Here is a 24,357-nt window from a genome sequence, read left to right on the forward strand (position 1 = left end):
AGTGAACATTTTGGGGATAACAAGAAAATTGGAGAAAAAGTGCAAAAAAAAGGAAAAAAGTGTCAATGAATTATATAAAGGAATGCACAAGAGAATACAAGAACATTCAGAGAAAGAACCAGTCTATATTATGTTTTTCAAAAGAGACCATATGAATGTAGTGAAGAGTCATAGTTTCTTAAGCCATCCTTTTTTGTTCTTTGTATATTGAAATATTCATGTTTGTTGGTATATGTCAGATTAAGTAGAATAAAAATAATTTTAAGTCAGGGGACTGTTTTTGGCAAGAAGAACCACTTTCTTATCTGAAATTGGTGTAAAAGAGAGAAAGAATTAGAGGCTAGTGTACTGAGGTTTTGAGATATAGAGTAAGATTCTTAGAAAAAGGTATGTCTGTAGAGTATGAGGTAAAGTTCTATTGAGATAATGGACAGAGAGAGCGGCATAGAGACTGAAGAGTCACAGAATGTGAAAGTTAGAAGGAATCATATGTTCTAATCTATAAACTAAAGGAATTCTTACCATAGCATATCCAATAAGTGGTCAGCTAGTCTCTACTTAAAGACTTTCAAGGAGGAGTAACAATTATTCTTGATAGAAAAAAAAAAAAAAATGAAACCGCATCTTGAGGGAAGTGGAAAAGAGAATCAGTTAGGAAGAAATAAAAGCATTGCCTTGCTACAAGGACAGTTCATTGAGATTAGATGACATAAATTGGTAGTAGACTCAGTACTATGGTATGATTCCAACAAATAAGAGGATGACAAGAGAAATTCAAGGTTGGGGCCTACTAAGGCATGAATAACAGCTGAATAAAGAGACAAGTATTCAAGAGCAGAGACAATGTAATCTTGAACTGGTAAAAATTGATATATTTTTATAATAGAAAGATCATTATAAAATATAATATAATTGATGCCTGTTTGAGAGAGAGAGAGAGAGAGAGAGAGAGAGAGAGAGAGAGAGAGTCAATAGCTCCCTTCCCCCTCACCTTTGTCCTCATCAAATATATATTTTCAGTATGGGATATCTGCAAGTTTTCTCATTGCTCCATCATTGAATCCTGTAGAAAGATGTCAAATCATGATTCTAGAGCAAAAAAGCAAAAAAAAATAATTCCAACTCCCTCATTTACATAGATGATACATTGGAAAGAGTCTATCTCTGGAGTCAATGAACAAGGATTTAAATCCTGCTTCTAATAACTGCTACCTATATGGCCTGTAGCAAGTCATTTAATTTCCAGGGGTCTCATTCTTCATCCATAAAATGAAGTTGTTGGATTCACAGATTCTGAGGTCTTTGGAGTTCTAGGTCTATATCCCATATGGGTAAGTGATCTCAGATCACACAAGTGTTAAGCATCAGAATCAAAATTATTTGAACCTAGGAAGTTTAACTTCAAATGAAGCATTCTTTTCATTGCTTTGTCTTGCTGTCTCTTACTTAATGACGATGTATGCATCAATCTTATTTCTTAACCACAGCATTATAGTTGATTCCATTATTCTATTTGGAACATTTAGAATTATAGTTAATGGTAATAAGGATCAAGTTACATCTTTTTCATAGTTAGCAAAGTGAAAGTTACTACTCTAACAGTGAGTAGAAAACAATGAAGTGTCTACAAGGAGCTTTGACCCCTGAGACTCCCTCTCCCAGTCTCCATTCCACAAACTCACAAAACCATTGGCAACATTTTCTTAAAAGACAATGCAGCACATTGTTCCTTTTGGACACAAGAGGTGCTTAATGAATGTTCGTTGAAAATGATTTGAAGTGTCATGGCTCCCTCATTTGATCCGTAAAATGTTCATATTTGGCAACATTCCCTTAAAAGTGCACATTTAATTGATAAATATGTCACACTACTTGTAAATTCCCTAGTTTCCAAATATAAGCGGTTTTTGTTTTTTCTTTTGTGGTTAAAAACCAAAGTGGCATTTAAATCCATAAACATTTTTCTAAATATCTGCTTATCTTTTTTGGGGGGGAATATAATTTATAATTCTCTGCAGAAGACTTAGTCAGGAGCAAATTTCCTACCACGAGAATAATCAAATTCTAGAAATGAATGTTTATAATGGAAATTTTTACCAAGCCTTAACTACCAGATGACAGTTTGAACTCTGTTAAAGTAACTTCATTCTGTTTACAGTTACCTAAATAGTTTTTATTCTACATTTCTTCCACACACTGCATGTTATGTGAACATTTTAATAAGGACTTTCAGGGACACAAATATGGGTTATTTTTTACTCCAGCTAAAAATTCTCTTTCAAGCATCTGAAGCGATAAATAATAGTGCTTTGAATTGCACACTTAACTTTTCTTGGCAAGTCATTATTGTGGTTAAAAGTTGACAAAGCCTTAGTACAAGTTGTGCCCACCATATAAAGAAGCTTTTGTTTTATGTATTCTGGTCTCCAGATGGAGATGAACACTTGAAATTATTTTTGATAGATTCAAGGAAATAGAAAAAAAAATCCAGAACTTTGCTTTTCAGTAAACACCTTTTGTTTTTTTTTATTTTATTTTGTTTTCACTTCTCTGAGCATGTCAAGTGCAAATTCTACTTTGACCATAGCATTCTTTATGGCTAAAGCTTCCCTACACTTTAATTGACTTATAAATAATTATATATTTATTCATTCATCTCATTTATTTTCTTTGAAAACAAACTAAAGACATTATACAAGGAACTTTAGAGATTCCGTGACAAACTGAATCCTACAATGAAATATGCCAGCTAAAAAATTCAAGACCCAGTTTCCTAGCTTCACTGATGAGTATTGCTATGCAAAACAATACTGTGTTCTATAACGACCCTTAGTTATCCAAACAGTCTAAAAGCCTTATTTCTACTATTCATTCTACTATTCATTTCTACTATTTTACCAAATATGTTACCAGAACTGCAGTCAGGCAGCAAAATGGACCAAATACATAATTCTTTCTTTTCCTTGGTATCATCCACTTTATGGAGAGTCTCATAGTTAGGCAAGGGCATTTTGGCCAACATATACATGAAAAATAAATTTCCCTATAATCAACTGTTATTAACACTTATGATCTGTGAAACTTTATTTGGAAGGATGGATAGACATATGACCATGTGCAGGTCACTTAATTTCCCATTTCCCCCAGGAAACTCTTTCTTGTAAGTTGCTAAAAAGTCATTGATTTATATCACTGTGAGGATTTTCCAAATTGGGAGTCTCTCATACTAATAAAATCACGGGGCCAAACCAAAAATAAAAAAGAAAAGAGTAGCATATTAAAAAGGCACAATTGCTTTAAGAAAATGTAAAATGTGTCATTCTCAGAAAAATACCTTGATATGGTAAAAGGTTTGGTTAATTGGATGCCACTAAGAAGAAAGCAGTGTTGGGTTTTTTTTTCCCTTCCAATTTCATTTTATTTTTCCAATTACATGCGAAAATATTTTTCAACATTCATTTTTATAAGACTGAGTTCCAAATTTTTTCTCCCTTTCTCCCTTATCTCCCCCCTCCCCAAGACAGCAATCAATACGATATAGATTATATATATATAATCATTTAAACATATTTCTGTATGGTAATGTTGTAAAAGACAAATCAGAACAAAAGGGAAAAACGTGAAGAAAAAAACAACAAAAAGGTAAAAAAAAATCCACATTCAGTGAATGAGAATGGCATTTTCCTTCCCAAGTCTATTAGAGTTGTCTTGGGTAATCGCATTGCTGAGAAGAATTAAGTCTATCATAGTTGAGCATCATATATTCTTGCTGCTACTGTGTCAGTGTTTTCCTGGTTCTGCTCACTTCACTCTGCATCAGTTCAAGTCTTTTCAGGCTTTTTTGAAATCAGCCTGCTCATCATTTCTTACAGAAAATTAATATTTTATTACTTTCATATTCTATAATTTATTCAGCTATTCCCCAATTCATAAGTATCCACTCAATTTCTAATTCCTTTCCTACAAAAAGATACTACAAACATTTTTTAAAACAAATGTGGGTCCTTTTCCCTCTTTTATTATCTCTTTGGAATACAGATCCACTAATGATACAAGTAGTGTTGGTTTTAAGTACATCAGCTGGGATTCCTTTTCTGTTTGTTACTCTCCATGTGACCTGGAACAAACCTTTATTTCATTCTGACTCTATCTCCTCATTCATGAAATAAGGATACTGGATTAGAAGATCCCTGAGTTCCCTTTCAGTTAAAAAAAAATCTATGAAATTTGATCCTTCCACTTATGAAATCTCCTCATTTTAACTATTTTTTAAAAATTCTAAAAGTCCAGAGTGGGTAGGGGGAAACCTGTCATATAGACTGCATTCATAAGTTTCCTACCAACTGAAAATGTATTTTAAACATTGTTAGGGAAATGTGTCAAGTCTATAAACAGAGTAAGAAAAGCCTGCTTAGAACAAGTCACTTTCACTCCTACATAGAAAATGGGCTAATTTATTCTTCTTGTGATACCTGGTGCTACCATTGAAAAGTGGTGATTGTTTGTACTTTATATCTATTTTATTCATTCATCAGTTTCATTCCAACTTTTTCTTTCATACACACAATAAAAAATCTTTTCCTATATAGATACTGAAGAAAGCTTAATTGAAGAAGGCAGAAATGAATGACTGCTTTTATTTCTATGGCTGTGTCCCCCAAAGCATCTGAATTCTGGAATGGTGGTTGGTTTTTTCTATCACTTCCCTGTGACAGAAGGCAGCCAGATCCTCTGGGTCACCAAACCTCTTCCCTCAGAAGTCCGCCATTCTCTTTTCCTCCATGATTGCCTTCTCTCTTTGCCCCTGTCTCCTGGCAGGCAACACAGAGCGTGCTCAGTCTCTCATTGTGAACAGGATCCTCTGAGGCTGACACTGATGAATGCTTTGTGAATAAGCCAGCAGGAGCTTCTTGTGTTGTGAACATCTGTCATGTTCCTCCCTTGTGGAGCCAGGAAAGTTTTCTCCAACTCCGCTCCCTCCTCCTCCCATTTCTTCATGCCATGTTCCTGTTCTTCCTCTACAGCTTGCCCTCAAGGGATCGGGCACCCTCCTCAATGGCTGTTTCTGTCATGGTCTTGTGTTGCAGTTCATTGCCAGGAGCTTGCCTAACCACCCTCTTCTCATTTTTCTCAAGTAGAGTTTCTCTTTAAAAGCACAGAATTTCATCTGTATCAGTCAAAACATCCCAGCCTTGCATATTTTAGCTTATTTCCCCTGGCAAGCTAAATATTATTGTTGAAAGTCCCTTACCCACTGCTATGCCATTGAAAATAAGCAACACTCACCAAAATACAAAGGAGCCCTAGTTCAAGGGGGAGACTAGAAGCTAAGTGGTACAATGGATAGCGCTCTGGGTCAGAAATAAGAAAGGTACAAGTTCAAATCTTGCCTTAGTAATATACTAGTTGTTTGACCCTGGGTAAGTCAGTCCCTTAACTTCTGTCTGCCTCCGTTTTTTTTCCATATGTAAAATGGAGATTAAAATATCATATCTGTCTTTCCCCTTGTTTGGGGGATCAAATAAGATAATGTTTATAAGGCACTTATCACAGTCCTTGGAACATAGTAGGTGCTTAACAAATGTTTGTTTCCCCTCACTCATCCCTCAATGGACTATGACATTCTGTTCTTGTTGCTTAACAATTTCTTGACATAGCACCCTCACTCTCCTACAATTCAGTTCAGCTTATATGTATTAGTCATTTACTTTATGCAGAGCACTAGGGGAGGCATTGGAAGTAGAGTAAAGAACAAAACAATCCCTGCCTTCACAGAGTTTCCATTCTATTCAGAGGATACAGCATGTACATAAATAAATCCAATACTAGATATAAACTATAGGAAAAAATATTAATTGAAGAGAGTATGTAAAGTTTCATAGTCAAAAAGCAATATATAATATACATAAAATATAGTATATAAACAATATATAAAATATAATATATAAAAAATAAAAACAACAATATATAAAATACCAATTATGTGCTGGGTATCATGCTAAGAAAGATAGAAGTTAACCCCTGTTCTCAAGGAATTCACAATCTAATAAAAGAGAGAGAGAGAGAGAGAGAGAGAGAGAGAGAGAGGGAGAGAGAGAGAGAGAGAGAGTATTCAGACAATTATATATAAAATATATACAGGACAAAGTGGAAATTATCAACAAAAAGAAGGCCCAAGAATGAAGGAAGGTAAAGATAGATTTCTTTTAAAAGGTAGGATTTTAGCCAGAAGGAAACAATCATTTATTAATCACCATCCACATGCCAGGCAATGTGCTAAATGCTTTATAATTATCTCTTTTGAGTCTTACAATAACCCTGTAAGGTAATTGGTATTATTATCCAAGGTCATACAGCAAGTAAATGTCTGAGCCTGTATTTGAACTCAGATGCTCCCTGATTCCAAGCCTAGTATTCACTGAACCATTTGATTTTCTTTAGCTGAAACTTGGAAGCTGAGAAAATCAAGGGGCAAGAATAAGGGAGACATGAAAAATAACCATTGAAGGTGCTCAGAGTCAGTAGCTGAAATATGTGCTAATACAGACCAGTATTAATTGAATCTTAGAGTACATTAAAAACTGAAAAGTTAGGAAGAGTTCACATTATTTGTCATTGTTTAGTTATAGCCATTTCTTTTCAATGCCATTTAGATTTTTCTTAGAAAAATATACTGTAGTGGTTTGCATTTCCTTCTCCAGCTCATTTTACAGATGAGGAAACAGGCACGTAGGGTTAAGTGACTTTCCTAAGGTCACACGGCTAGTAAGTGTCTAAGGCCAGATTTGAACTCATGAAGATGTCTTCCTGATTCCAATCCCAGTGCTCTAGCCATTACATCCCCTACTAACTCAGTCTATTTAAAGGACTTTAAATGCCAAACAGAGGAGTTTATATTCAGTCTTGAAGGTGATAGGGATTTACTGGAGTTTATTTAAAAGGAGGATCACATGGTCAGAACCCTACTTCAGGAAGATTAATTTGACAGTTTAGTGGAGGATAGACTGGAATGGGGAGAGATTTAGGTAGGGCAATCAACAGGCTAGTGAAATAATCTAAGCCTGAGCTGATAAGTACCTGTACCAGGTACTGCCAATATAAAAAAGATAGAAGTATAACATACTAGACATGTTGCAAAGGTAAAATTCCCCTGGATTGGCAATTAATGGGAGATGGAGGATGAGAGAATAAGATCAAGGATTGAGAATGATACCTAAATTGCAAGCCTGTGAGACTAAGAAGAATGGTGGTGTCTTCAATAGGAATAGAAGATTTTGGAGGGAGGAAGAGGTCTGAGAGAAAAGAAAATGAGTTCAGTTTTGGACAGATTGAGTTTAAGATGTCTATGAGACATCCATTTGGAGATTTCCAATAAGCAATTGGAGATAGTAATATGGAGATTAGGAGGGAGGTCAAGATGGATAAGGAGATCTAAGAGTCATCAGCATAGAAATGATAATTCAATATCTGGGAGCTAATGAGATCAACACATAAGTGAGAGAGTGGGGATAGAGGTCAGCTGAGCCTTACGGAAAGCTGTGAATTCTGAAAGATGGATAGGATTTCCAGTATGAATTCCTAGGTAAGAAAAGAATGTGATGCTCACAGAACTGCTGATAGTTTGTTTTGCTATAATTTAGGATATGTGAAGGGGAGTTGTATGAGTTAAAGATGGAAAGGTAAGTGAAAACCAAATTATGGAGAATGTTAAGAGGTTTGTTTTGTTGTTGTGGGTTTTTTTAAGAAGCAATGTAGAAACACCAAAATTTTGTTTTGTCTTTCTTGTATTGGTGCGACATGGTCAATCTGTGCTAAAGGAACATTATTTTTTTCTCTTGTGAAAAGGATGTATTCCAACAACAGTTGGAAAGTAGGGAAACCAATTAAAGGGCTATTGTAATAATCAAGATGAAAAGCAATGAGAGGACCTGAATTCAGATGTAATTAGAGAGAAAAGAAAGATTGGAGGACCTAAGTTCAGCCTCTGATGATACAAAATTATTGGTGTGACTCTGAAGTACTCATTTCACATTTTAGTTCTAAAACTACCAGCTGCAGAGGGAATATGAATTTTCCTTGACAGGGAGTTCCTCACCAGGTAGATTTCATCTATGCTGATGAAATCTAAGATTTTTTTTAAATACACATTTTGGGAAGGAGCACTGTGTAGTGTAAGCACCCCTCAATTTGGAGTCATAGAATCTCATTTTGCATGACCATAAGAAAGTCACTAAATCTGTATGGGTTTCAGTATTCTGAAAATAAGAAAACTGAGCAAGGAAACCTCAAAGCCAATTCTAGCTCTGTGATCAGAAAAGAGTCTATTAGCCGCAATGCCAAGGCTTTCATGTTGTCCTGGTAGATGATATGATTGCTCTGGCTAAGTCAAAACTGCCAGCCTGATGACCATGGTCTAGAACTCTGAAGATCTGAGTTGTAGATCTAGTTCCACCATTAATTCACTTATATTCAATGTTTATTGTTGTTCGGTAATTTTTCAGTTGGACCCAACTCTTTGTGACCCTATTTAGGATTTTCTTAGCAAAGATATTGTGGTTTGCCATTTATTTTTCCAACTTGTTTTATGTATAAGGGAACTGAGAAAAACAGGGTTAAGTGATCTATCCAGGGTCACAAAGCTAGTCTGAGGGTCTGAGACAAGAGATGAACTTAAGAAGATGAATCTTTCTAACTTCAGGCCTGGCACTCTATCCACTGCAACACCTAGCTGTGCCTTATTTATTAAGCAGCTATATTTAGGATGAGAAAGTAGGTGGCCCAGTAGGTAAAACACTAGACTTGGAATCAGGAAGATTCATCTTCAAGTCACTTAACCCTGTTTGCCTCAGTTCTGTAAAAATGAGCCAGAGAATGAAATGACAAAGCACTCTAGTATTTCTGCCAAGAAAAACCCAAACAGGATCACTAACAGTTGACATGACATAAAAAAAGTATTTACAGCAAAAACTGGTTCCATAGCCATCTAGAGGATAGCTAATTCTCTGAATGTTAAATAATTCCTTCTAGAAGGCCTACCACAAAGTAGCCACAACAATAATAACACCACCCACAAAACCCAGACATAGTTACAGATCTGAAACTTTAGGATCACTTTTTTGGGGGGGACAATCATATTAAAAGTAGTCCATGCTTAAAATAGCATCCTTTTTCTGAATTAAGAATTCTCTTGGAAATTTCAAATGCTCCTTTTGCTGTAGTAGTCTGTGATACCTGGCAATGAGAGATTTATGGTAAAGAATTCAATTCCATTTTACAAGCATTTAATAAGGTCCTGTTCTTTTAATGGCTTAAAAAGCCATTATGCCGAGTCCTAATCATGGATCACACAGCAAATTTGGCCCCATGTTCTCAGTTCTCTATCTATTAAACAAGCTAAGACAAAATGAAAATTGTCCCTAAACTTAAAGAGTTTTAATTTCTGGTGGGGAGAAGATAGGGGATCTGCTAATAGCTTGGGACCAAGAAGGATTCATGTATAACACAGTATGTAAGTTCTGCCAGGAATATCAAAAAACAGAGCTATAGATAGAGAATGAGCATTCCAGGAATAGGAAATGCAGAAGCCGAGAAGCAATAATGGAATGTCATGTATAGGAAACTAGTAGGCCAGTCTGATATGAATCTAGTGTATGAGAAGGAGAAATATGAAATATCTGGAAAGATTGACTGGAGCCAGATCATAGAATTTTAAATGACAAACTGAGGTATTTATTTTTATTATAGAAACAATAGGTCAGTCAGTCAGTAAACATTTATAAAGTAAGAATTTATAAAGAATATATAAAAATTATAAAAGTACTACTTACTAGTACCAGGTCCTATGGTAAAGAGGCAAAAAAACAAACTCTTTCCTCAAGGAATTCATAGTCTAATGGTGACATGTGAAACAAACAAATGTGTAAAAAGAAAAAAAACAAAAACTAGAATTAAGATGAATTGGGAAAGACTTCATGTGGAAGATGGGATTTTATTTGGGACTCAAAGGAAACCATGGAAGCTAGTAGGTAGAAATGAAGAGAAAAAGAATACAAGGCATGAGGAACAACCAGAGAAAATGCCCAGAGCTGGGAGATAATGTTCTGTACATAGAACAGCCAGGAGGCCACTGTCACTGAATTGATGAGTATGTAGTAGGGAGTAAAGTATTAGAAGGCTGGAAAAGTAGGAGAATCTCGGTTATGAAGGCCCACTGAACCTTCATGAGCAAGTGAGTGATGTGATTAGGTCTGTTCCTTTAGGAATATTTGTTGGGTAGCTGTATAAAGGATGAATAGGAGAGGGAATAAACTGGAAGGAAGGAGATGAATAAGGATTCTGCTTTAGTCAATCAGAGGAGAGGTGCTGAGTACTTAATGTACTATGTGATTGGAGACTAGATGGAAAAGAATGATGTTGTAGACATAGATTTAGCAACTAATATAATGGGAAGTGGTGAGATAGTGAAAAAATGAGAATAATTCTAGAATTTCAAACCTCAGATGTTAGAATCCTTACAAAGTGTTAACTCACTAGAGTTGATAGAAACAATGCTTATGTAATTGGTTCACACCTGTGGGGTTTACACCTTTGAGAGTTCACATATTAGCTCACACATTAGAGTTCACAAGTTTAGGAGATTCCCAAGTTATACCTCCCACAATCCCACTCTCTCAGAGGAGGAGTCAACCTTTGGGTTCACTCCTTTAAGAGATCATATATAAGAAGCTCTTAGAGCCTCAGTCAGAAGTAAGTTAGTTTGGGAGATTGACAGAGCCAGAATTCAGCAAGGGGAAGATTGAGAACAAAGGATTCGGAAGAGGAGAGGCTGAAGCTGTCAGAGGCAAAAGAGTAGCAACAAGAGCTCTCAGAACCAAAGAAAGCTAACCGGTCTATTTTGGAAGAGAAAATAAAGGATTGTACTTTAATTCCTGGCTGCATTTGGGATGATTAGACTGAACTGAAACTAAGGCTGCCTCCAGAAGCCCCCTGAGAAACCTGCTCCCAGAGAACCATCATATTTGAGAAAAGAAAAGAACACCACACTCAGAAACAAAAGACATCATAGAGAGAGTAAATACATAAAGAGAAGAGCCCATTCACAAATTTTAAGACATTGTGCATGGTACATGGATGATGATCTAAAAAGAATGGTTTACTAGGTTTTAAAGATATGAGAAAAAGATACTCAGAAAGAAGGTCTCACAGATGGTTCCAGCCATTACTTTTCTAGCTTTGTAGTGCTACCATTTTAAATTTCAGAAATGTTTCTTCAGAAAAGTTTCAGAATTCTTCTTCTACAGGTACACCCTTGTACCTGTCCTTCAGTATACCAGCACTATGGCTACTCTGATACAATATAATATTAGCTATGCAACATAGTCTACAGAGGAATCAAATCTTGGAGCTTTGCCCACACAACAGTTCTGTAATTTATAAATATGGCATTACATATTTATATACAGTCCATGCAGCTGTGCAAAGTAATTTAGACTTTTACAGTCATTTCCATTTTATAGATATACTTCAATATTCAGTATTCAAACTTAGAATTATTTCTTTAACTTCTGATTATTGGAGAAACAAGTTCCATTGTTTGGGCTCTAAGAGACCTCTTATGTTAATCAATATTTATGTTGTTTTACCATATTTTTATTTTTTATTTTTTTAAGGTGGGATCTTTTTTATTATAGCTTTTTATTTACAACATATATGCATGGGTAATTTTTCAGCATTGACAGTTGCAAAACCTTTTGTTCCAACTTTTCCCCTCCTTCCCCCCACCCGTTCCCCCAGATGGCAGGTTGACCAATACATGTTAAATATGTTAAAGTATAAGTTAAATACAACATATGTATACATTTGACATCTTTTTAAAAATTATATTTAGTATGTCTTTCTGCCATAGTCACTTATTTTACACAATTTGACATTGAGTTTACAAAATTTTGAATTAACAAATATTGATATATAAAGTTATTTAGTAGGTAAAGCATTGAATTTGGAGTCAGGAGACGTGGGTGGGAATCCGCTTTAGATACTTACTATTAGCTATATGATCATACACAAATCCCAAGAGTCTTAGTGTACTTTAATAGCTTGTACTTTAGGAACAGGCTTTATTAGTTCTTGTTACAAATGAATAGAGAAGGACTTTGTCTTAATAGTAGAGGTTTAAGCTTGGAGTCGAATCTTATCTGTGACACAGGCTATAAAATTTCAGGCAAGGCACTTGACTAATTTTTCCAATTTCCTAAGGAAATTCCTTAGTATTTATCTGGTGAAGGGAGTTTCCACATGGTCAGGAGAAATATATATGGATAAAAGCCAAAAAACCTGCTCTCCAAGCAGCTACCCAGACACTAACCTGCAGGTTTTCAGTCTAAACAATTATCCCCAAATAAAATACGTGACACTTCTATTCTTGATTAAAGTTCTAATGTTTTCTGGCCATGCCCTAAAATTTCTTATTTTGTTCTGAGTTGAAATGTCTCTCTCTTTTCTGAACCCATACTTTTTTTAAGCAAAGTTTTGTTGTTGTTGTTGTTGTTTGTTTTTGGAACTATACATTCTTATAAGATTTCCTTTACTCAGTGTTGGATCCTTTCTTTACATATCTGGGAAAAGTAGGTGAAAGTATGCCCCAGGCAGGTCAAGAACAAGTTTCCTGGTCTATTGCCTTTCTTTCAAACCAATGTTAACCTAACTATTAAAATCTCTTTTGTCTAATCACTCAAAGTCCAGATATATTAATAACATGGGGTAATCAAATTAGTATATTCTTTGCTACTGGAAAGGATGTGTTAAATCTGCTCTAGTGTGGCTTTACTCACCTTCCTAGAGACTTTCCAAAATATTTGTTGTAAAACTACTCTGTGTGTGTGTGTGTGTGTGTGTGTGTATGTGTATGTTAGTGGTAGCACTATTAGAATGTATGCTGCTATAGTTCAGGGAGTGTCTAGTTATTATACTTATATCCCCAACACTTAGTATTGTGCTTTGCATTCAGTAAATACTTAAATGCTCATTCATGGTCACCTAGGTTAACTGATCCTTGCATAAGCATCTCCTCTGTGAGTAAAATTGTCAGTGACAGCACAAACCAGAACCCGAACCAAAACCTAAATCCCTAAACCCGAACCAGAAACCAAACCCAACATCATCTATTTAAGCCCCATTTGCAACTTATATAGGTTTCAGTTTAGACAGAAGGTGAATTGATCATACGGTGCCTTAAGAGAAGATAAGGCTATTCGTAGGGGAACTTGCAGTAATGAAATAGGGAATGTGGTATAGAAAGACTTGTTACTGGGCCAGTAACAGGAAGAGCTCTTTTTCAGGTTAACTATCTCTTGTAAGCCCATAACAGATAGGACTGTCCTTGTTGCTTCAATAGAAAGTAAGGACACAGATGGGGGTTGCCATACAAACAAGGTCGGAGGAATTGTAGACAAAACAGATTTCCTTTAGCTTTTTCTGCTACCTACATTCTAAACCACACCCAACAAGTGGGCATCCAGACTCTCTTCAAAGATCTATAGTGAATAGAAATTCCTTTCCCCCATCACACTCCAACATACCTCTTAAGATATCCCATTCTATTTTGGGATGGTTGCTTCTTTGAAACCTGTACTCATTGCTCTTAATTTCTGCCCTCTGAACAAAGCAGAACAAATCTAATCTCTTTTCCATCAGAGCCTTTCAAATATATGAAGAGAGCAGTCATAACTGTCCTAATTCTTCTCTTCTAAATATATACATTTCTTTAAACAACTGCTTCTATTGAATAGTAGTAGTGGTGGTGATGATAATAATAGCTAACATTTATATAAAGGTTACTGTGTCTCACATACCATGCTAAGTCATTTATAATTATTATTCTATTTGATTCTTACAATAAGCCATGGAGGCAGGTGCTGTTATAATCTCCATTTTACAGGTGAAGTCACTGAGACAAACATAGGTAAAGTTAATATCTAAGATCAGATTTGAATTCAGGTCTTATATTCTTCCTTTTTGAAGCTTTTTTTGAATCCTGACTGATAGCTATTCTTCTTAGATTGCATCTGCACAGAGTCAAGTAGACACAAATATGTTATATGGGTTGTAATGAAAATAGCATGATTTAACATGATGTAAAGATGGTGATTTTCTATCTGTTTGGGGAGGAAATCTGGAGAGCTTGAAAATTTTTGATCATCTTCCCAGAATGCAATCTGACAATTACTCCCAAGATGTTTCTAATATGTGTTGTATTTGTTGCTGATTATAATAATCATATTGATACTATTTCTTCATTTTAAAGAGAAGGAAACTGAGTCCCAGAGAAGTAATTTGTCCAAGGTCATATTGGAAGCAATATCTGATAATGACAAAAATAAAAATGATAATAATACTAGCATTTAAAGGTTGCAAAGCTGTTGAGGTTTTATCCTAGAAATAACGCTTGGAGGCAGATACTGTTATCCTCATTTTACAAATGATTTAACTGAGGCAGGCAGAGACAAAGCCAGGATTTCAGTGAGTCAGTAAACATTTTTAAAATATCCACAATGTGCCAGGGACTGTGCTAAATAAAAGGAATTTTTAAAAAGATAGTTTCTGACTTCTCAAGGAGCTTAAAATCTAATAGGGAAGACAGAACACAAAAGAAAATTGACAAGGTAGGAGAAGGAGGAGGGAAAGAGAGAAAAAGTATCTAGCATGGGGTATGATGGTATCCATTTCAAAGGAGTATAGCCAAGTGGGAAATGAAGAGATGGTTGACCTGGAACCCTCTTTAAATGGAGGGTTTGGGAAGAATTTGTATCCCATTTCCAGTCATTCCCATCACAGGTTGCTTTTCTCTATGACAATAGATATGATTTTGATATATCAAAAACATTTTTGATTTCTTAGAAATTGGGTGTCAATTTAAATTCTAACCTATCTCTTACTGACTTTAGTAAACTTAAATAATGCCACTTGGAGTCTACAAAGTGAGAAAAGTGCTGGTCTTGCAGTCGGAAGACTTTGAATTCAAATTCCAGCTCATATACTTGTCACCATGGACAAGTTACTTTATCTTTCTAAACCTCAATTTCCTCATCTCTAAAATGGGGATGGTAATATTCACACCCTTGTCTCACAGAGTGGTTGTGAGAAAAACTTTTCTTTAAAATGTCATGTACATGTGGATGAATGTTTCAGAATGTTGATTCTTAAGTCATTTGCTTCAGGCATATAAAACATTCAGAGTCTGAATTAGATTGTGTCAAAGGAGAATGTGAAAGGGAGGTGTGTAAGTCATCAATCAAGATTTAAAATTATCATTTAAAAATCTCCTTTTAATTTCCACAAACTTGAAGACTCATGAAACACAATAGACTGCAGCCTTGAATTTCTGCCTTCTATTTTGCATGCATGAGATGGTTCTTTCTGCTTTTCTCTTTTTGCAACTCTTGGTAGGGGTAAGAGTGACCCCTCTGCCAAGTTTCTTCCCTGTAAAGGTCCAGGAGTGCCAGCTATTATGGAGCAAATGGAGTGTGCGATGGGACTTAACGCTACTGAAATGAGGAGACCTTCCCTTTCAGACACTTGAGTCCCACAAGGGGGCAGCTGCTGAGAATAACCTTCTTGCCTATTGTGCAAACATCTGTAAAGGCTCTGCTGACAACAATTATAGCTTCTCTAGCTCTACCCCAAGCAGCTGAAAACAAATGCTGTTGTGCCTCTTGAACACAATAGTTCATCTCCTTGAGGGCTGGGTTTTTGTGTGGAATTTGAGGCTTACTGTTTTAGATTCCTTTGTTTCAAATACTTTGGTTCTCGCTGCCTTCCTCTTTTTTTCTTTTTCTTCTCCCTTTTCATTTTTTTTTTCTTATTTATTTCTTTTCCCCATGCCAGGGAGGGTAGTCAGTCATCAATGACTCCTCAGTAGATCCCACAAACATCAAAGGTCCATGCTAACTAAGGCTGTTGTTCTATGGCATAGAAAAACAGGGATGCTGGGCAATTTAGTGCCTTTCCTTTCCTCCTGGCAGTTCAGTCCCTCGAGGGGGCAACTGCTGAGAATAACCATCTTGCTTACTGTGCGAACATCTGTAAACAGGCTGTCGACAGCACTTATAGCCTCTCATACCCTACCCAGAGCTGCTAAAATCAAACTGTGTAGCTCTCAGTGACGATAAATTCTACCCCCTTCCCTGGCCCCTGGTGCTTTTCAATTTTGTCAGGAGAAAAGTGACAGTGAGTAATAATTTATTCACATGTCAGGAAATAATTTGAAAAATGTCAAGGAGAAAAGAAAAATAGGGTTGAAAAGGATTACTTTAAAAGACTTGAAGTTCGGTGACTTCTCCTCCCTCCTTCCTACCCCCAAATGCCCAGGATTTGAAAGAAAATTTGAAAGTTATGTGGATAGATGAATAGAGCTATGTGGTTGACAGAAAATGAAAAACACACTTGCAACAATCAGCCAAAAGAACCTCCATCTTCCCTTTTCACCTCCAGGCAATTTTAATTATCATTGTCTTACTCTAGCATGGGAGATTGAGGAGAAGCCCACCTAGCTTTCCATCAGAGGGCATTAATTCAGAGTTATTCCTCCAGTGATAGTGAAAAGTGAATCAGGCACAGCCTAAGGAAAGCAAAAAAGATTTTAAAAAAATTAAACAAGGCTGAGCCCCAAAGGCATGGAGCTGTGGCTGTGGGGGAAACATTTATTTCTAAATGATGAAATTAGATGTGGTGAGCTTAGAACCTGGTGTCACCTTTAGATTTTAGCCATTCAAAAACATCTTTTGGATCTTTACTTGAACTGAGAGTTGGCAGAAACTAAAATCAAACTAACTCATTTTCCTATTTTAATTTTCCTTGGAAGATAGGTCAGAAGACAATGAAACACTGAAAGACAGGTAGAATATGCTTCCCACTTTTGAATGTTGAATCTTTAATACATCTGTAGATAAATGCCTTTTTGTTTCAAAGTCAAATCCTGTTTATTAATGAAAACCTTTAAAAAAAATACTTGTCATAGAGCTAAAAACAATCAATCATTGATGCACTCTTAAACATCAAATGACATAAATCAAGTTCTTAGGAAAATGCATTAGCCTGCCTTTTAAAATATTATTTCCTTTATGTGAAATTTTATGGGTGAGTTTTCTTCTACATAAATCAGGGAAGAAATATATTCTTTGTTTCAAAGATCTTGCTTGCTGACTTAGACCTATCAATAGATTCAAAATGTATCACTCAACTTTTCCATTTGCTCAAAGAATGATTCCAAAATCTAGAATTGGAAGGGACATCCAGATGCAATCTATCCCTCTCATTTGAGACTTAGTAATGTGTTAGAATGGTAACTATGAGCTAACCATATTTAATGCTATAGTTAGAGAGACCCTTAAGAAGGAGTTTGGATTACAGGATTGTATTGGATTGAATTAGAAATGTTCTTAAATCTTGAACCAGGAATATTTGGCCATATCCATGAGTGCTCTGCTTAGTAATTTAGAGCAGCATTTGGTCATTTGGGCAAATTTTATTAATGAGTAAAGGATACCATCTCTTTCCAAAAGAGCCCATATAAGTGACTCTAATATGATGAGCCAGAAGAAGGTATTCCATTCCAAATGTTAATTTATAAACTGAAAATGAGGAAGAAATTAACTTCTGCAGCTTCCAACAATTTTTATTTTCTGTCTCTGAAACAAACAAATGTCCTAGTAGGACACTGACAGAAGAATTTACCTCAAATTTCACAATCAACTCTCTTTCAGAACACTCCAACTGATACTATCACCATCCTCAACACCATTACTATTTTTTGAACCCCTACATAGGACATGTTGCTGAAAAACTAAAAAAAATTAATAAACATTAAGACATTTATTTTATTTCAGTTGTCACATTGAAAGGATAACTTTGCTCCTTCCCAGATGTATGGGCTCATGGTACACTCCTTTCCTACTAATATTCTAAAAGCCAGGAATTTGTCAAATAGTGATTCTAGTGCTTTAGATTAAGAAGTTATTTAAATTTCAAAACCTTGACTCAAAATGAAAAATAAGAAATACATTTTTGGACATAAAGTGGAGATTTGTTTTACTTGATTATGTGTATTTTTTATAAAGGGCTGATTGTTCTTTATTTTTTTTTAACCAATATTCGGAAATAGAGTAGCAAAAAAGAAAGAAAAGAAGAAGCATCTCTTTAAAAGAAATGCAAAGAGAAAAGACCAGACAAGCAAGATAGTTTTGAAACCTACCGACTTTTATTATACTTATTTTATTTATTAATTTTATTATTCAATTCATATTTAATTTTTATTTTCACTCATTAAGATAATTTATAATTATATTCAACAAGAAAAGCAAGTTCTCCATAATAAAGAGCTGCAGTTTTATGTACCATCTTCTTTTTCTTTTAAATGCATATAGAAATACCCAATTTATTTGGTGTTTGAATTTAGGATAAAAATAAAATCTAAGAATTTTTAAATTGCAAGAATTTTCTTAGTAGAAGAAACTCAGATTTGGAATCAGGGGATCTGGAATTTCTGCTTGCACCTTTGCCATTTAATATCTGTTTGACCTTATGTAAATAGTTTAATCTTTCCTGACCCACTTTCTAAATCTGAAAAATATGGAGGTTGAACTATATAGCCTCTAAAAGTGCTTCCAAGTCTAAATTTATGGTTGTAAATCAATATAAAGGGAAAAAAGCATACAAAGTCCCTAATTTAGTCTAAATTAATAGTAGTCTAGTGCTACTAAGCACTTCCTTAGCCTCTCTGGAAAGCAAAGGAAAAAAAAAAAAAAAAAAAAAAACCAGCATCTGCCTCCAAGGAGCTTATATTCAAATGAGGGAGACTATATATTGGCCTGTACAAAGTCAATATAGATCAGATAGAAGATAGATTTGGCAGGGAAAACATTAACCCCTCCAATAACCAAGAAAAACCTTCTGGAGGAAGTGGTTCTTGAGCACATTTAAAACAAGATAAGGATTATAACTAATATAGGTGAAGAGAAGATATTCCAGGTTTATAAAGACAAAGAAGATGAGAACATGGAGAATAGCTAGGAAGTCAACATAACTGCAACCCCAGAGTTCATGAAAAGACCAGAAAGCGAGGAAAGGACAGGTGGTGAATAAAATCAGCAATTTCTTTAGCGCCCATTGATGTACTTTTGGGGTGACTGGGAAAATGGTAGTGCCAACAAGAAAAATAAGAGAAGACAGAAAAGGAACCAATGGAAATTAATTAAATGTTTACCAGTTTCAGAGAACCTGGTTTAAGGTGCTTCTCAATGTGTTACTATTTCTGAGAATCTCTTTCTGACTCCAAGCTGCCCATTGACCATTTGTATGATTTTTCAAATTTAAAAATGAAAATGATAATATTCCTATTCATTTCATGGTAGATTACCATCATTCTTAAATAGTGTACATGTGAGGGGAATACTTTGAACTTTTGATTCCTTTTAAAATATTAGTATCTTGACAGCATTTTTTGAGAGAATGTGTTAGAGTGGAGAAAGCACAGAAGTTGGAACTGTTTCCAGAGCCTAACTCCAATGCTCTCTAGTTATATGACCTTGGATAGCTTTTCTCTCTGTACTGTAGTTTCCTCATATGGAAAATGGAATTAATTATGCTTGAACTACTTACCTTAGAGATATTGTAAGGAAAACAATTTAAAGTAAAGCCTGTCTATATAAGGCAGTACAGTAGAGTGGAAAAGATTTTGGATTTTAAGTCAAAAATCCTGGCTTTTGCTACTTGCTACATATCTAACCTTAGGGGAAATCACTTTCATTTTAGCCTCAGTTTTTTTATTGAATCAAATGAGAGAATTGTGTTAGATCAATAATGTCAAAGTCAAATAGAAATGGGGGTCAATAAATCAGAGGGATGGATACCTGTGGATAAAAAATATTAATAATATTTTATTATTTTTTATTATTTTATTAAATAATTTTTTATTTTTAATTATTTTGTAAAATTATGTTTTAATGTTGTTCTAATGTTGTTAGAGGAATTTTGCAGCATTTTTTATATCTGTGAACTAAGGCCCCGTCCAGTTCTGAATTTGTGCTTATATGTGATTCTGTTTCAGAAATGGAGTATAGCAGTTCAGTTCAAAACTATAACTACTTCCTCACTACAGAAAGAAGAAATTATGAATTAGGTTAATTTGCCAGATAGAACAGAATAAGAAAAAAATTGCGAAATAAGAAAATGCCTAAATATAGGTACATTTCAGTTTATATACAATTTCCCTAGAATATCTGACAATTATTAGCCCATAGGTAGGGTCACACATTTTTTAAAAGATAAATTCATTCTTGAGTATTGTAGAAATTAAATAGCTCAATGATGAAAAAATAAGTTTCTTTCATAGTACTAGTTTAAGAATATTTTAAAAATCAACAACATAGTGTTGATAACATGAGAAAATATGACCATGAATGAGAAATTTGAAATTTCTGAAGATGATACTTTAGATAAAAATGTTCTTTGGATAGATACTCTAAAACCACATAACTATTTAAAACTATTTGTGAATATATAATGTAAATATGCAGATAAGCAAACATACAACATGCATGCATTATGCATATATAGTATGTATAGCTATTATAATATGTGGTCTATATAGATATATTTATATAGTATCTAGTATATAATATGCATTTATTATGTAACCATACATGTATCACATATATGGTACAACCAGCCTGATGCTAGATTTCAAGGTACATTCAGTTGATCAACCCATTTCCATACAGAATATTAGTATTGTTTCTGATTCTGAAACATGAAGCAAGTGCCTTAATACAGGCAACCATCCCTGCTCAGAAGCAAGCTGCTTCTAAAATATCAGGGATGCAATTAGGGTTCAATCCAATCCAATCCAATATATCCAATAAACATTTACAGAGTGCCAGGTACTGTACTAAGCTAGGGAATACAATAGAAAAGACAAGCCCTTCTCATGAAGAGAAAGGTAGCAAGAAAAAAGTAGAGGAGAGAGGATCAGGAAACCAGGGAAAATTTAGTTCGGTGAATTTGTTGTTGTTTTTGTGTCCTTTGTTCTCAAAAAGGACCATGACATTTGGCAGGTGATTCCACCTTATGCAAATAAATTGGACTAAAGGGAGAGAAGTCTGTGCAAAGTCTCCATTCTCACTTTCCCCTTCAGAGTCATGTGGGTCCAGTGGCCAGATATAGATTAGGATGACTGGAGATGGCCCTGGATGCAGTGGGAGACTTTGATCCTTTTAAGCTAAGGTGTTAAAACCAAGCAGAGCATCTGGTACAATAGAAGTGGTACTGATGTGGTTAGTGGCAATGCAGAGAGTTGTGGGAACCCCCTCTGGCGACATAGGACTAACATGAAAAGAATTCATGAACCTGAAAATTTTGACTGGCAAAAGGGAAGTTTATTGTTGGCTGAGAAGCCAGTTTTGCTAGGGAGGCAGACTTCTTAGTGACAAGATCCTGGCAGAGAAATAATAAAAGGTTATCACTGAGAAGAAAGTCTCTTCACAGTGGGCAGGAGTCCTAGTAGGCAACTGTGCCAAGAGGAGAGGTACCTTGGCAAAGAATAATCCTACTTTGGACTTCTGCAAAGATTTGAGTTTAAAATTGTCTTTTATAGGAAATCTGAGACTGGGGTTTCTATTGAATGAGATTCCTTTAATGTTGTCACTGTCCCCAGGCCTAGATCTCCAGCTGAATGAGACCCCTTAAGTTCGAACTAAGTAGGGAGTGGTCCTGGGCTAACCTTAATGAAACCACTTAACTGCCTGGAAGGATGGGTCTCTGTCAGAGGAGAGCTCTAGAGCCTACCCCAAAAGTCAAGGAGGACAGTTTCAGGGTTCACCCCATCAGTACCAGTATTTGTCCTCTACAAAGGAAGGTACCAGCCCTCCAAACAGAAGAAAAAGAAGGCTGACATAGTCAAAGGCTGAGTTAGCAGCACGGTGATGAGTTTAGAAATATAGGAGGGGAATCTTAGTTCCTGCAGTTGAAACCAGACAGGACACAGGTGCAAAGTAGAAATCTCAATTATAGACATTTCTCTGGTGGCTTTCATGCATTCAACTTTCTCCTTCCTCATCTCCTCCTACTAGTCTTCAATTCAAGTTTCATCTTCCTTCAAGGTCTGCTAAAGTCCTATCTTTTGCAGGATGCTTTTCCCAGTCATCCTAAATCTTAGTGCTTATGAATACTGTGAGATTATTTCCAATTTACCCTAGTTGTTTCTTCTTTATGGATGGACTTTGTCATCTCCATCCCCGCTTTCACCACTTTAAATTGTGAATTCCTTGAGAACAGGGTTTGTGTCTTTGCCTTTTTTATATCTCTAATTTTTGGCATAGTGCCTAGCAGACAGTAGATGCTTACTAAATGCATGTTCACTTAACTTGTAGTGTTTTATGCTGAGGGCAAAAACAATTACTGACAATTTTGTAAAACTTTAAATGGGATGTGATATGCAATGTACTTTACGAACTTTGTCACACATAATTATCATTAGTTATCATTATTAATTGTTGTTGTTGATATAATATTCCCCTTCCTCCTGTTGGGAAAGGCCCCAATCTAACCAGACTGCATCACTAGTTTTCAAATGTATATAAGTGTCATGATTAATAAAATATAAACTCATTTAAAAGCATGACTGAATTCATAGAAGCTTTTTGTTGTCATGTATTTTGTCAGTCCTTGGATGACTAATAGTACAACTACTTAACATATAAGAATTCTTGAATATTTTTGATGACATAAAGGATGTCTTCTTCATACTTGAAAAGGTTGTAAATTACTGCTTAGGAATTTTAAAATACTATTTATTTTAATGAAAGAAATATGTACATTTAGATATATAACATACATGTATAGATCTCTCTCCAAAAAATAAGTCCTCAATATTACAAATTCATATTTAAATAACTTTTCTTTTCTATTTTCTTATAGGACCAATGCAAGAAACAATATATGATTTCTGGAGAATGGTGTGGCACGAAAACACAGCCAGCATAATCATGGTGACCAACCTTGTGGAAGTGGGGAGGGTAAGTTGGATTTGTACCAAAGGAAATAATCAAATGCTTTTCTAGTTACTTAGTTTGGATTATCAAGTAATAAATAAGGCAAGTATTTACAGTACCACATGTACTCCTTAAAATACAAACTATTACAACTCCTCCTCCAGCTGCTGCATTGGGCTATAAATTATCTTTAAACACAGCTTGCTTGCCTTTGTTGCGATGGCAACAGACAAGAGAACTATGCAAGATATAAAAGCCTGGCTGACGTTGGGCATACAAAATCACCTCTAAGTACAGTATAGATGTTTATTATTAGGTATCAGACCTGAGGATGTACCACATTAGGAATGTAATGGAGAATTTTCCAATTCTAAGAAATAGGACTTTAAGTTGGAAACAGTATGGGGAGATAACCAAAATTTTTTACTTAGGCAAATATTTTGACCATTTCTCCATATCTCAGTTCTAGGGACTATAAATGAGGTTGAGGGACTTTCCAGGATTCTGCGTTGGTGAGGGAAATTGTACTGCTGTGTGTGTGTGTATGATCGCTGGTTTTGTTTATCCAGGAAACGTTGAGTGGTCACTGTAAACTATGTGATCTTGTACTTCCAAACAAAAAGTGAAATGATAAATTTTGTGAGACTACCAATGCTTTAGTTTAGAATCCATTGAATGGGACATATCTATTTAATGAAGGGAAAAGAATCAGGGAAAACCCACCATAAGTGGTAATATATTGTTTCATCAATGATATCAGCCAGTCCTTTCTATTGATCTAGCCACTATAGCTATTAAGTCCATTTTTGTGTTTAGCATTGAGGAAAACATTGTTTATTTACATATTCTGCCAGACTACTTAAATGTGTCCTAAATTTGTATCTCTCTGTATTTGCATTTGTCATTTCCAGTAGAAGGAAAAGATTCTTATTTGTCCCACATCAGTTATGAGTATCCAACCTCATTTATACTCCCTAGAACTGAGGAAAGGAAACTTTCCTCCTATTTCAAGTCCAAATTCAGACACCACTTTCTTCCTTCTCTGTTTCATCCATGATTATCAATTAATCAGAAAGCATTTAATACGTATTTACAATATGTCAGATGCTAAACTAAGCTCTTGAGATAATGAAACAGTTTCTGCCTTCAAGAATCTAACATTCTATAAGGAAAGGCAATACACATACATATAAATGTATATGAAATAACTATATGAAATATATGCAAAAGATAATTTGAAGAAGACAGAATTAGCAGTTGCTGAGAAAGGTTTCATAAAGAAGGTGGCTGTTGAGCTGAACTTAGGAAGAAACTG

The 24,357-nt window shown here is 35.2% G+C and overlaps 1 protein-coding gene across 8 annotated transcripts in view; it reads left to right on the top strand.

The window, feature by feature from the left end:
* PTPRM (protein tyrosine phosphatase receptor type M) overlaps positions 1-24,357 on the top strand; it is a 936,902-nt gene that overhangs the window by 845,382 nt on the left and 67,163 nt on the right. For all 8 annotated transcript variants that reach the window (XM_031953603.1, XM_031953648.1, XM_031953697.1 and 5 more), the window contains one exon: positions 22,969-23,066. In XM_031953603.1, the coding sequence (XP_031809463.1) occupies positions 22,969-23,066 (98 nt within the window). The remainder of the gene's footprint in view (positions 1-22,968; positions 23,067-24,357) is intronic.

The sequence above is a fragment of the Sarcophilus harrisii genome, chromosome 1 (assembly GCF_902635505.1).
Source record: "Sarcophilus harrisii chromosome 1, mSarHar1.11, whole genome shotgun sequence".
Classification (NCBI taxonomy): domain Eukaryota; kingdom Metazoa; phylum Chordata; class Mammalia; order Dasyuromorphia; family Dasyuridae; genus Sarcophilus; species Sarcophilus harrisii.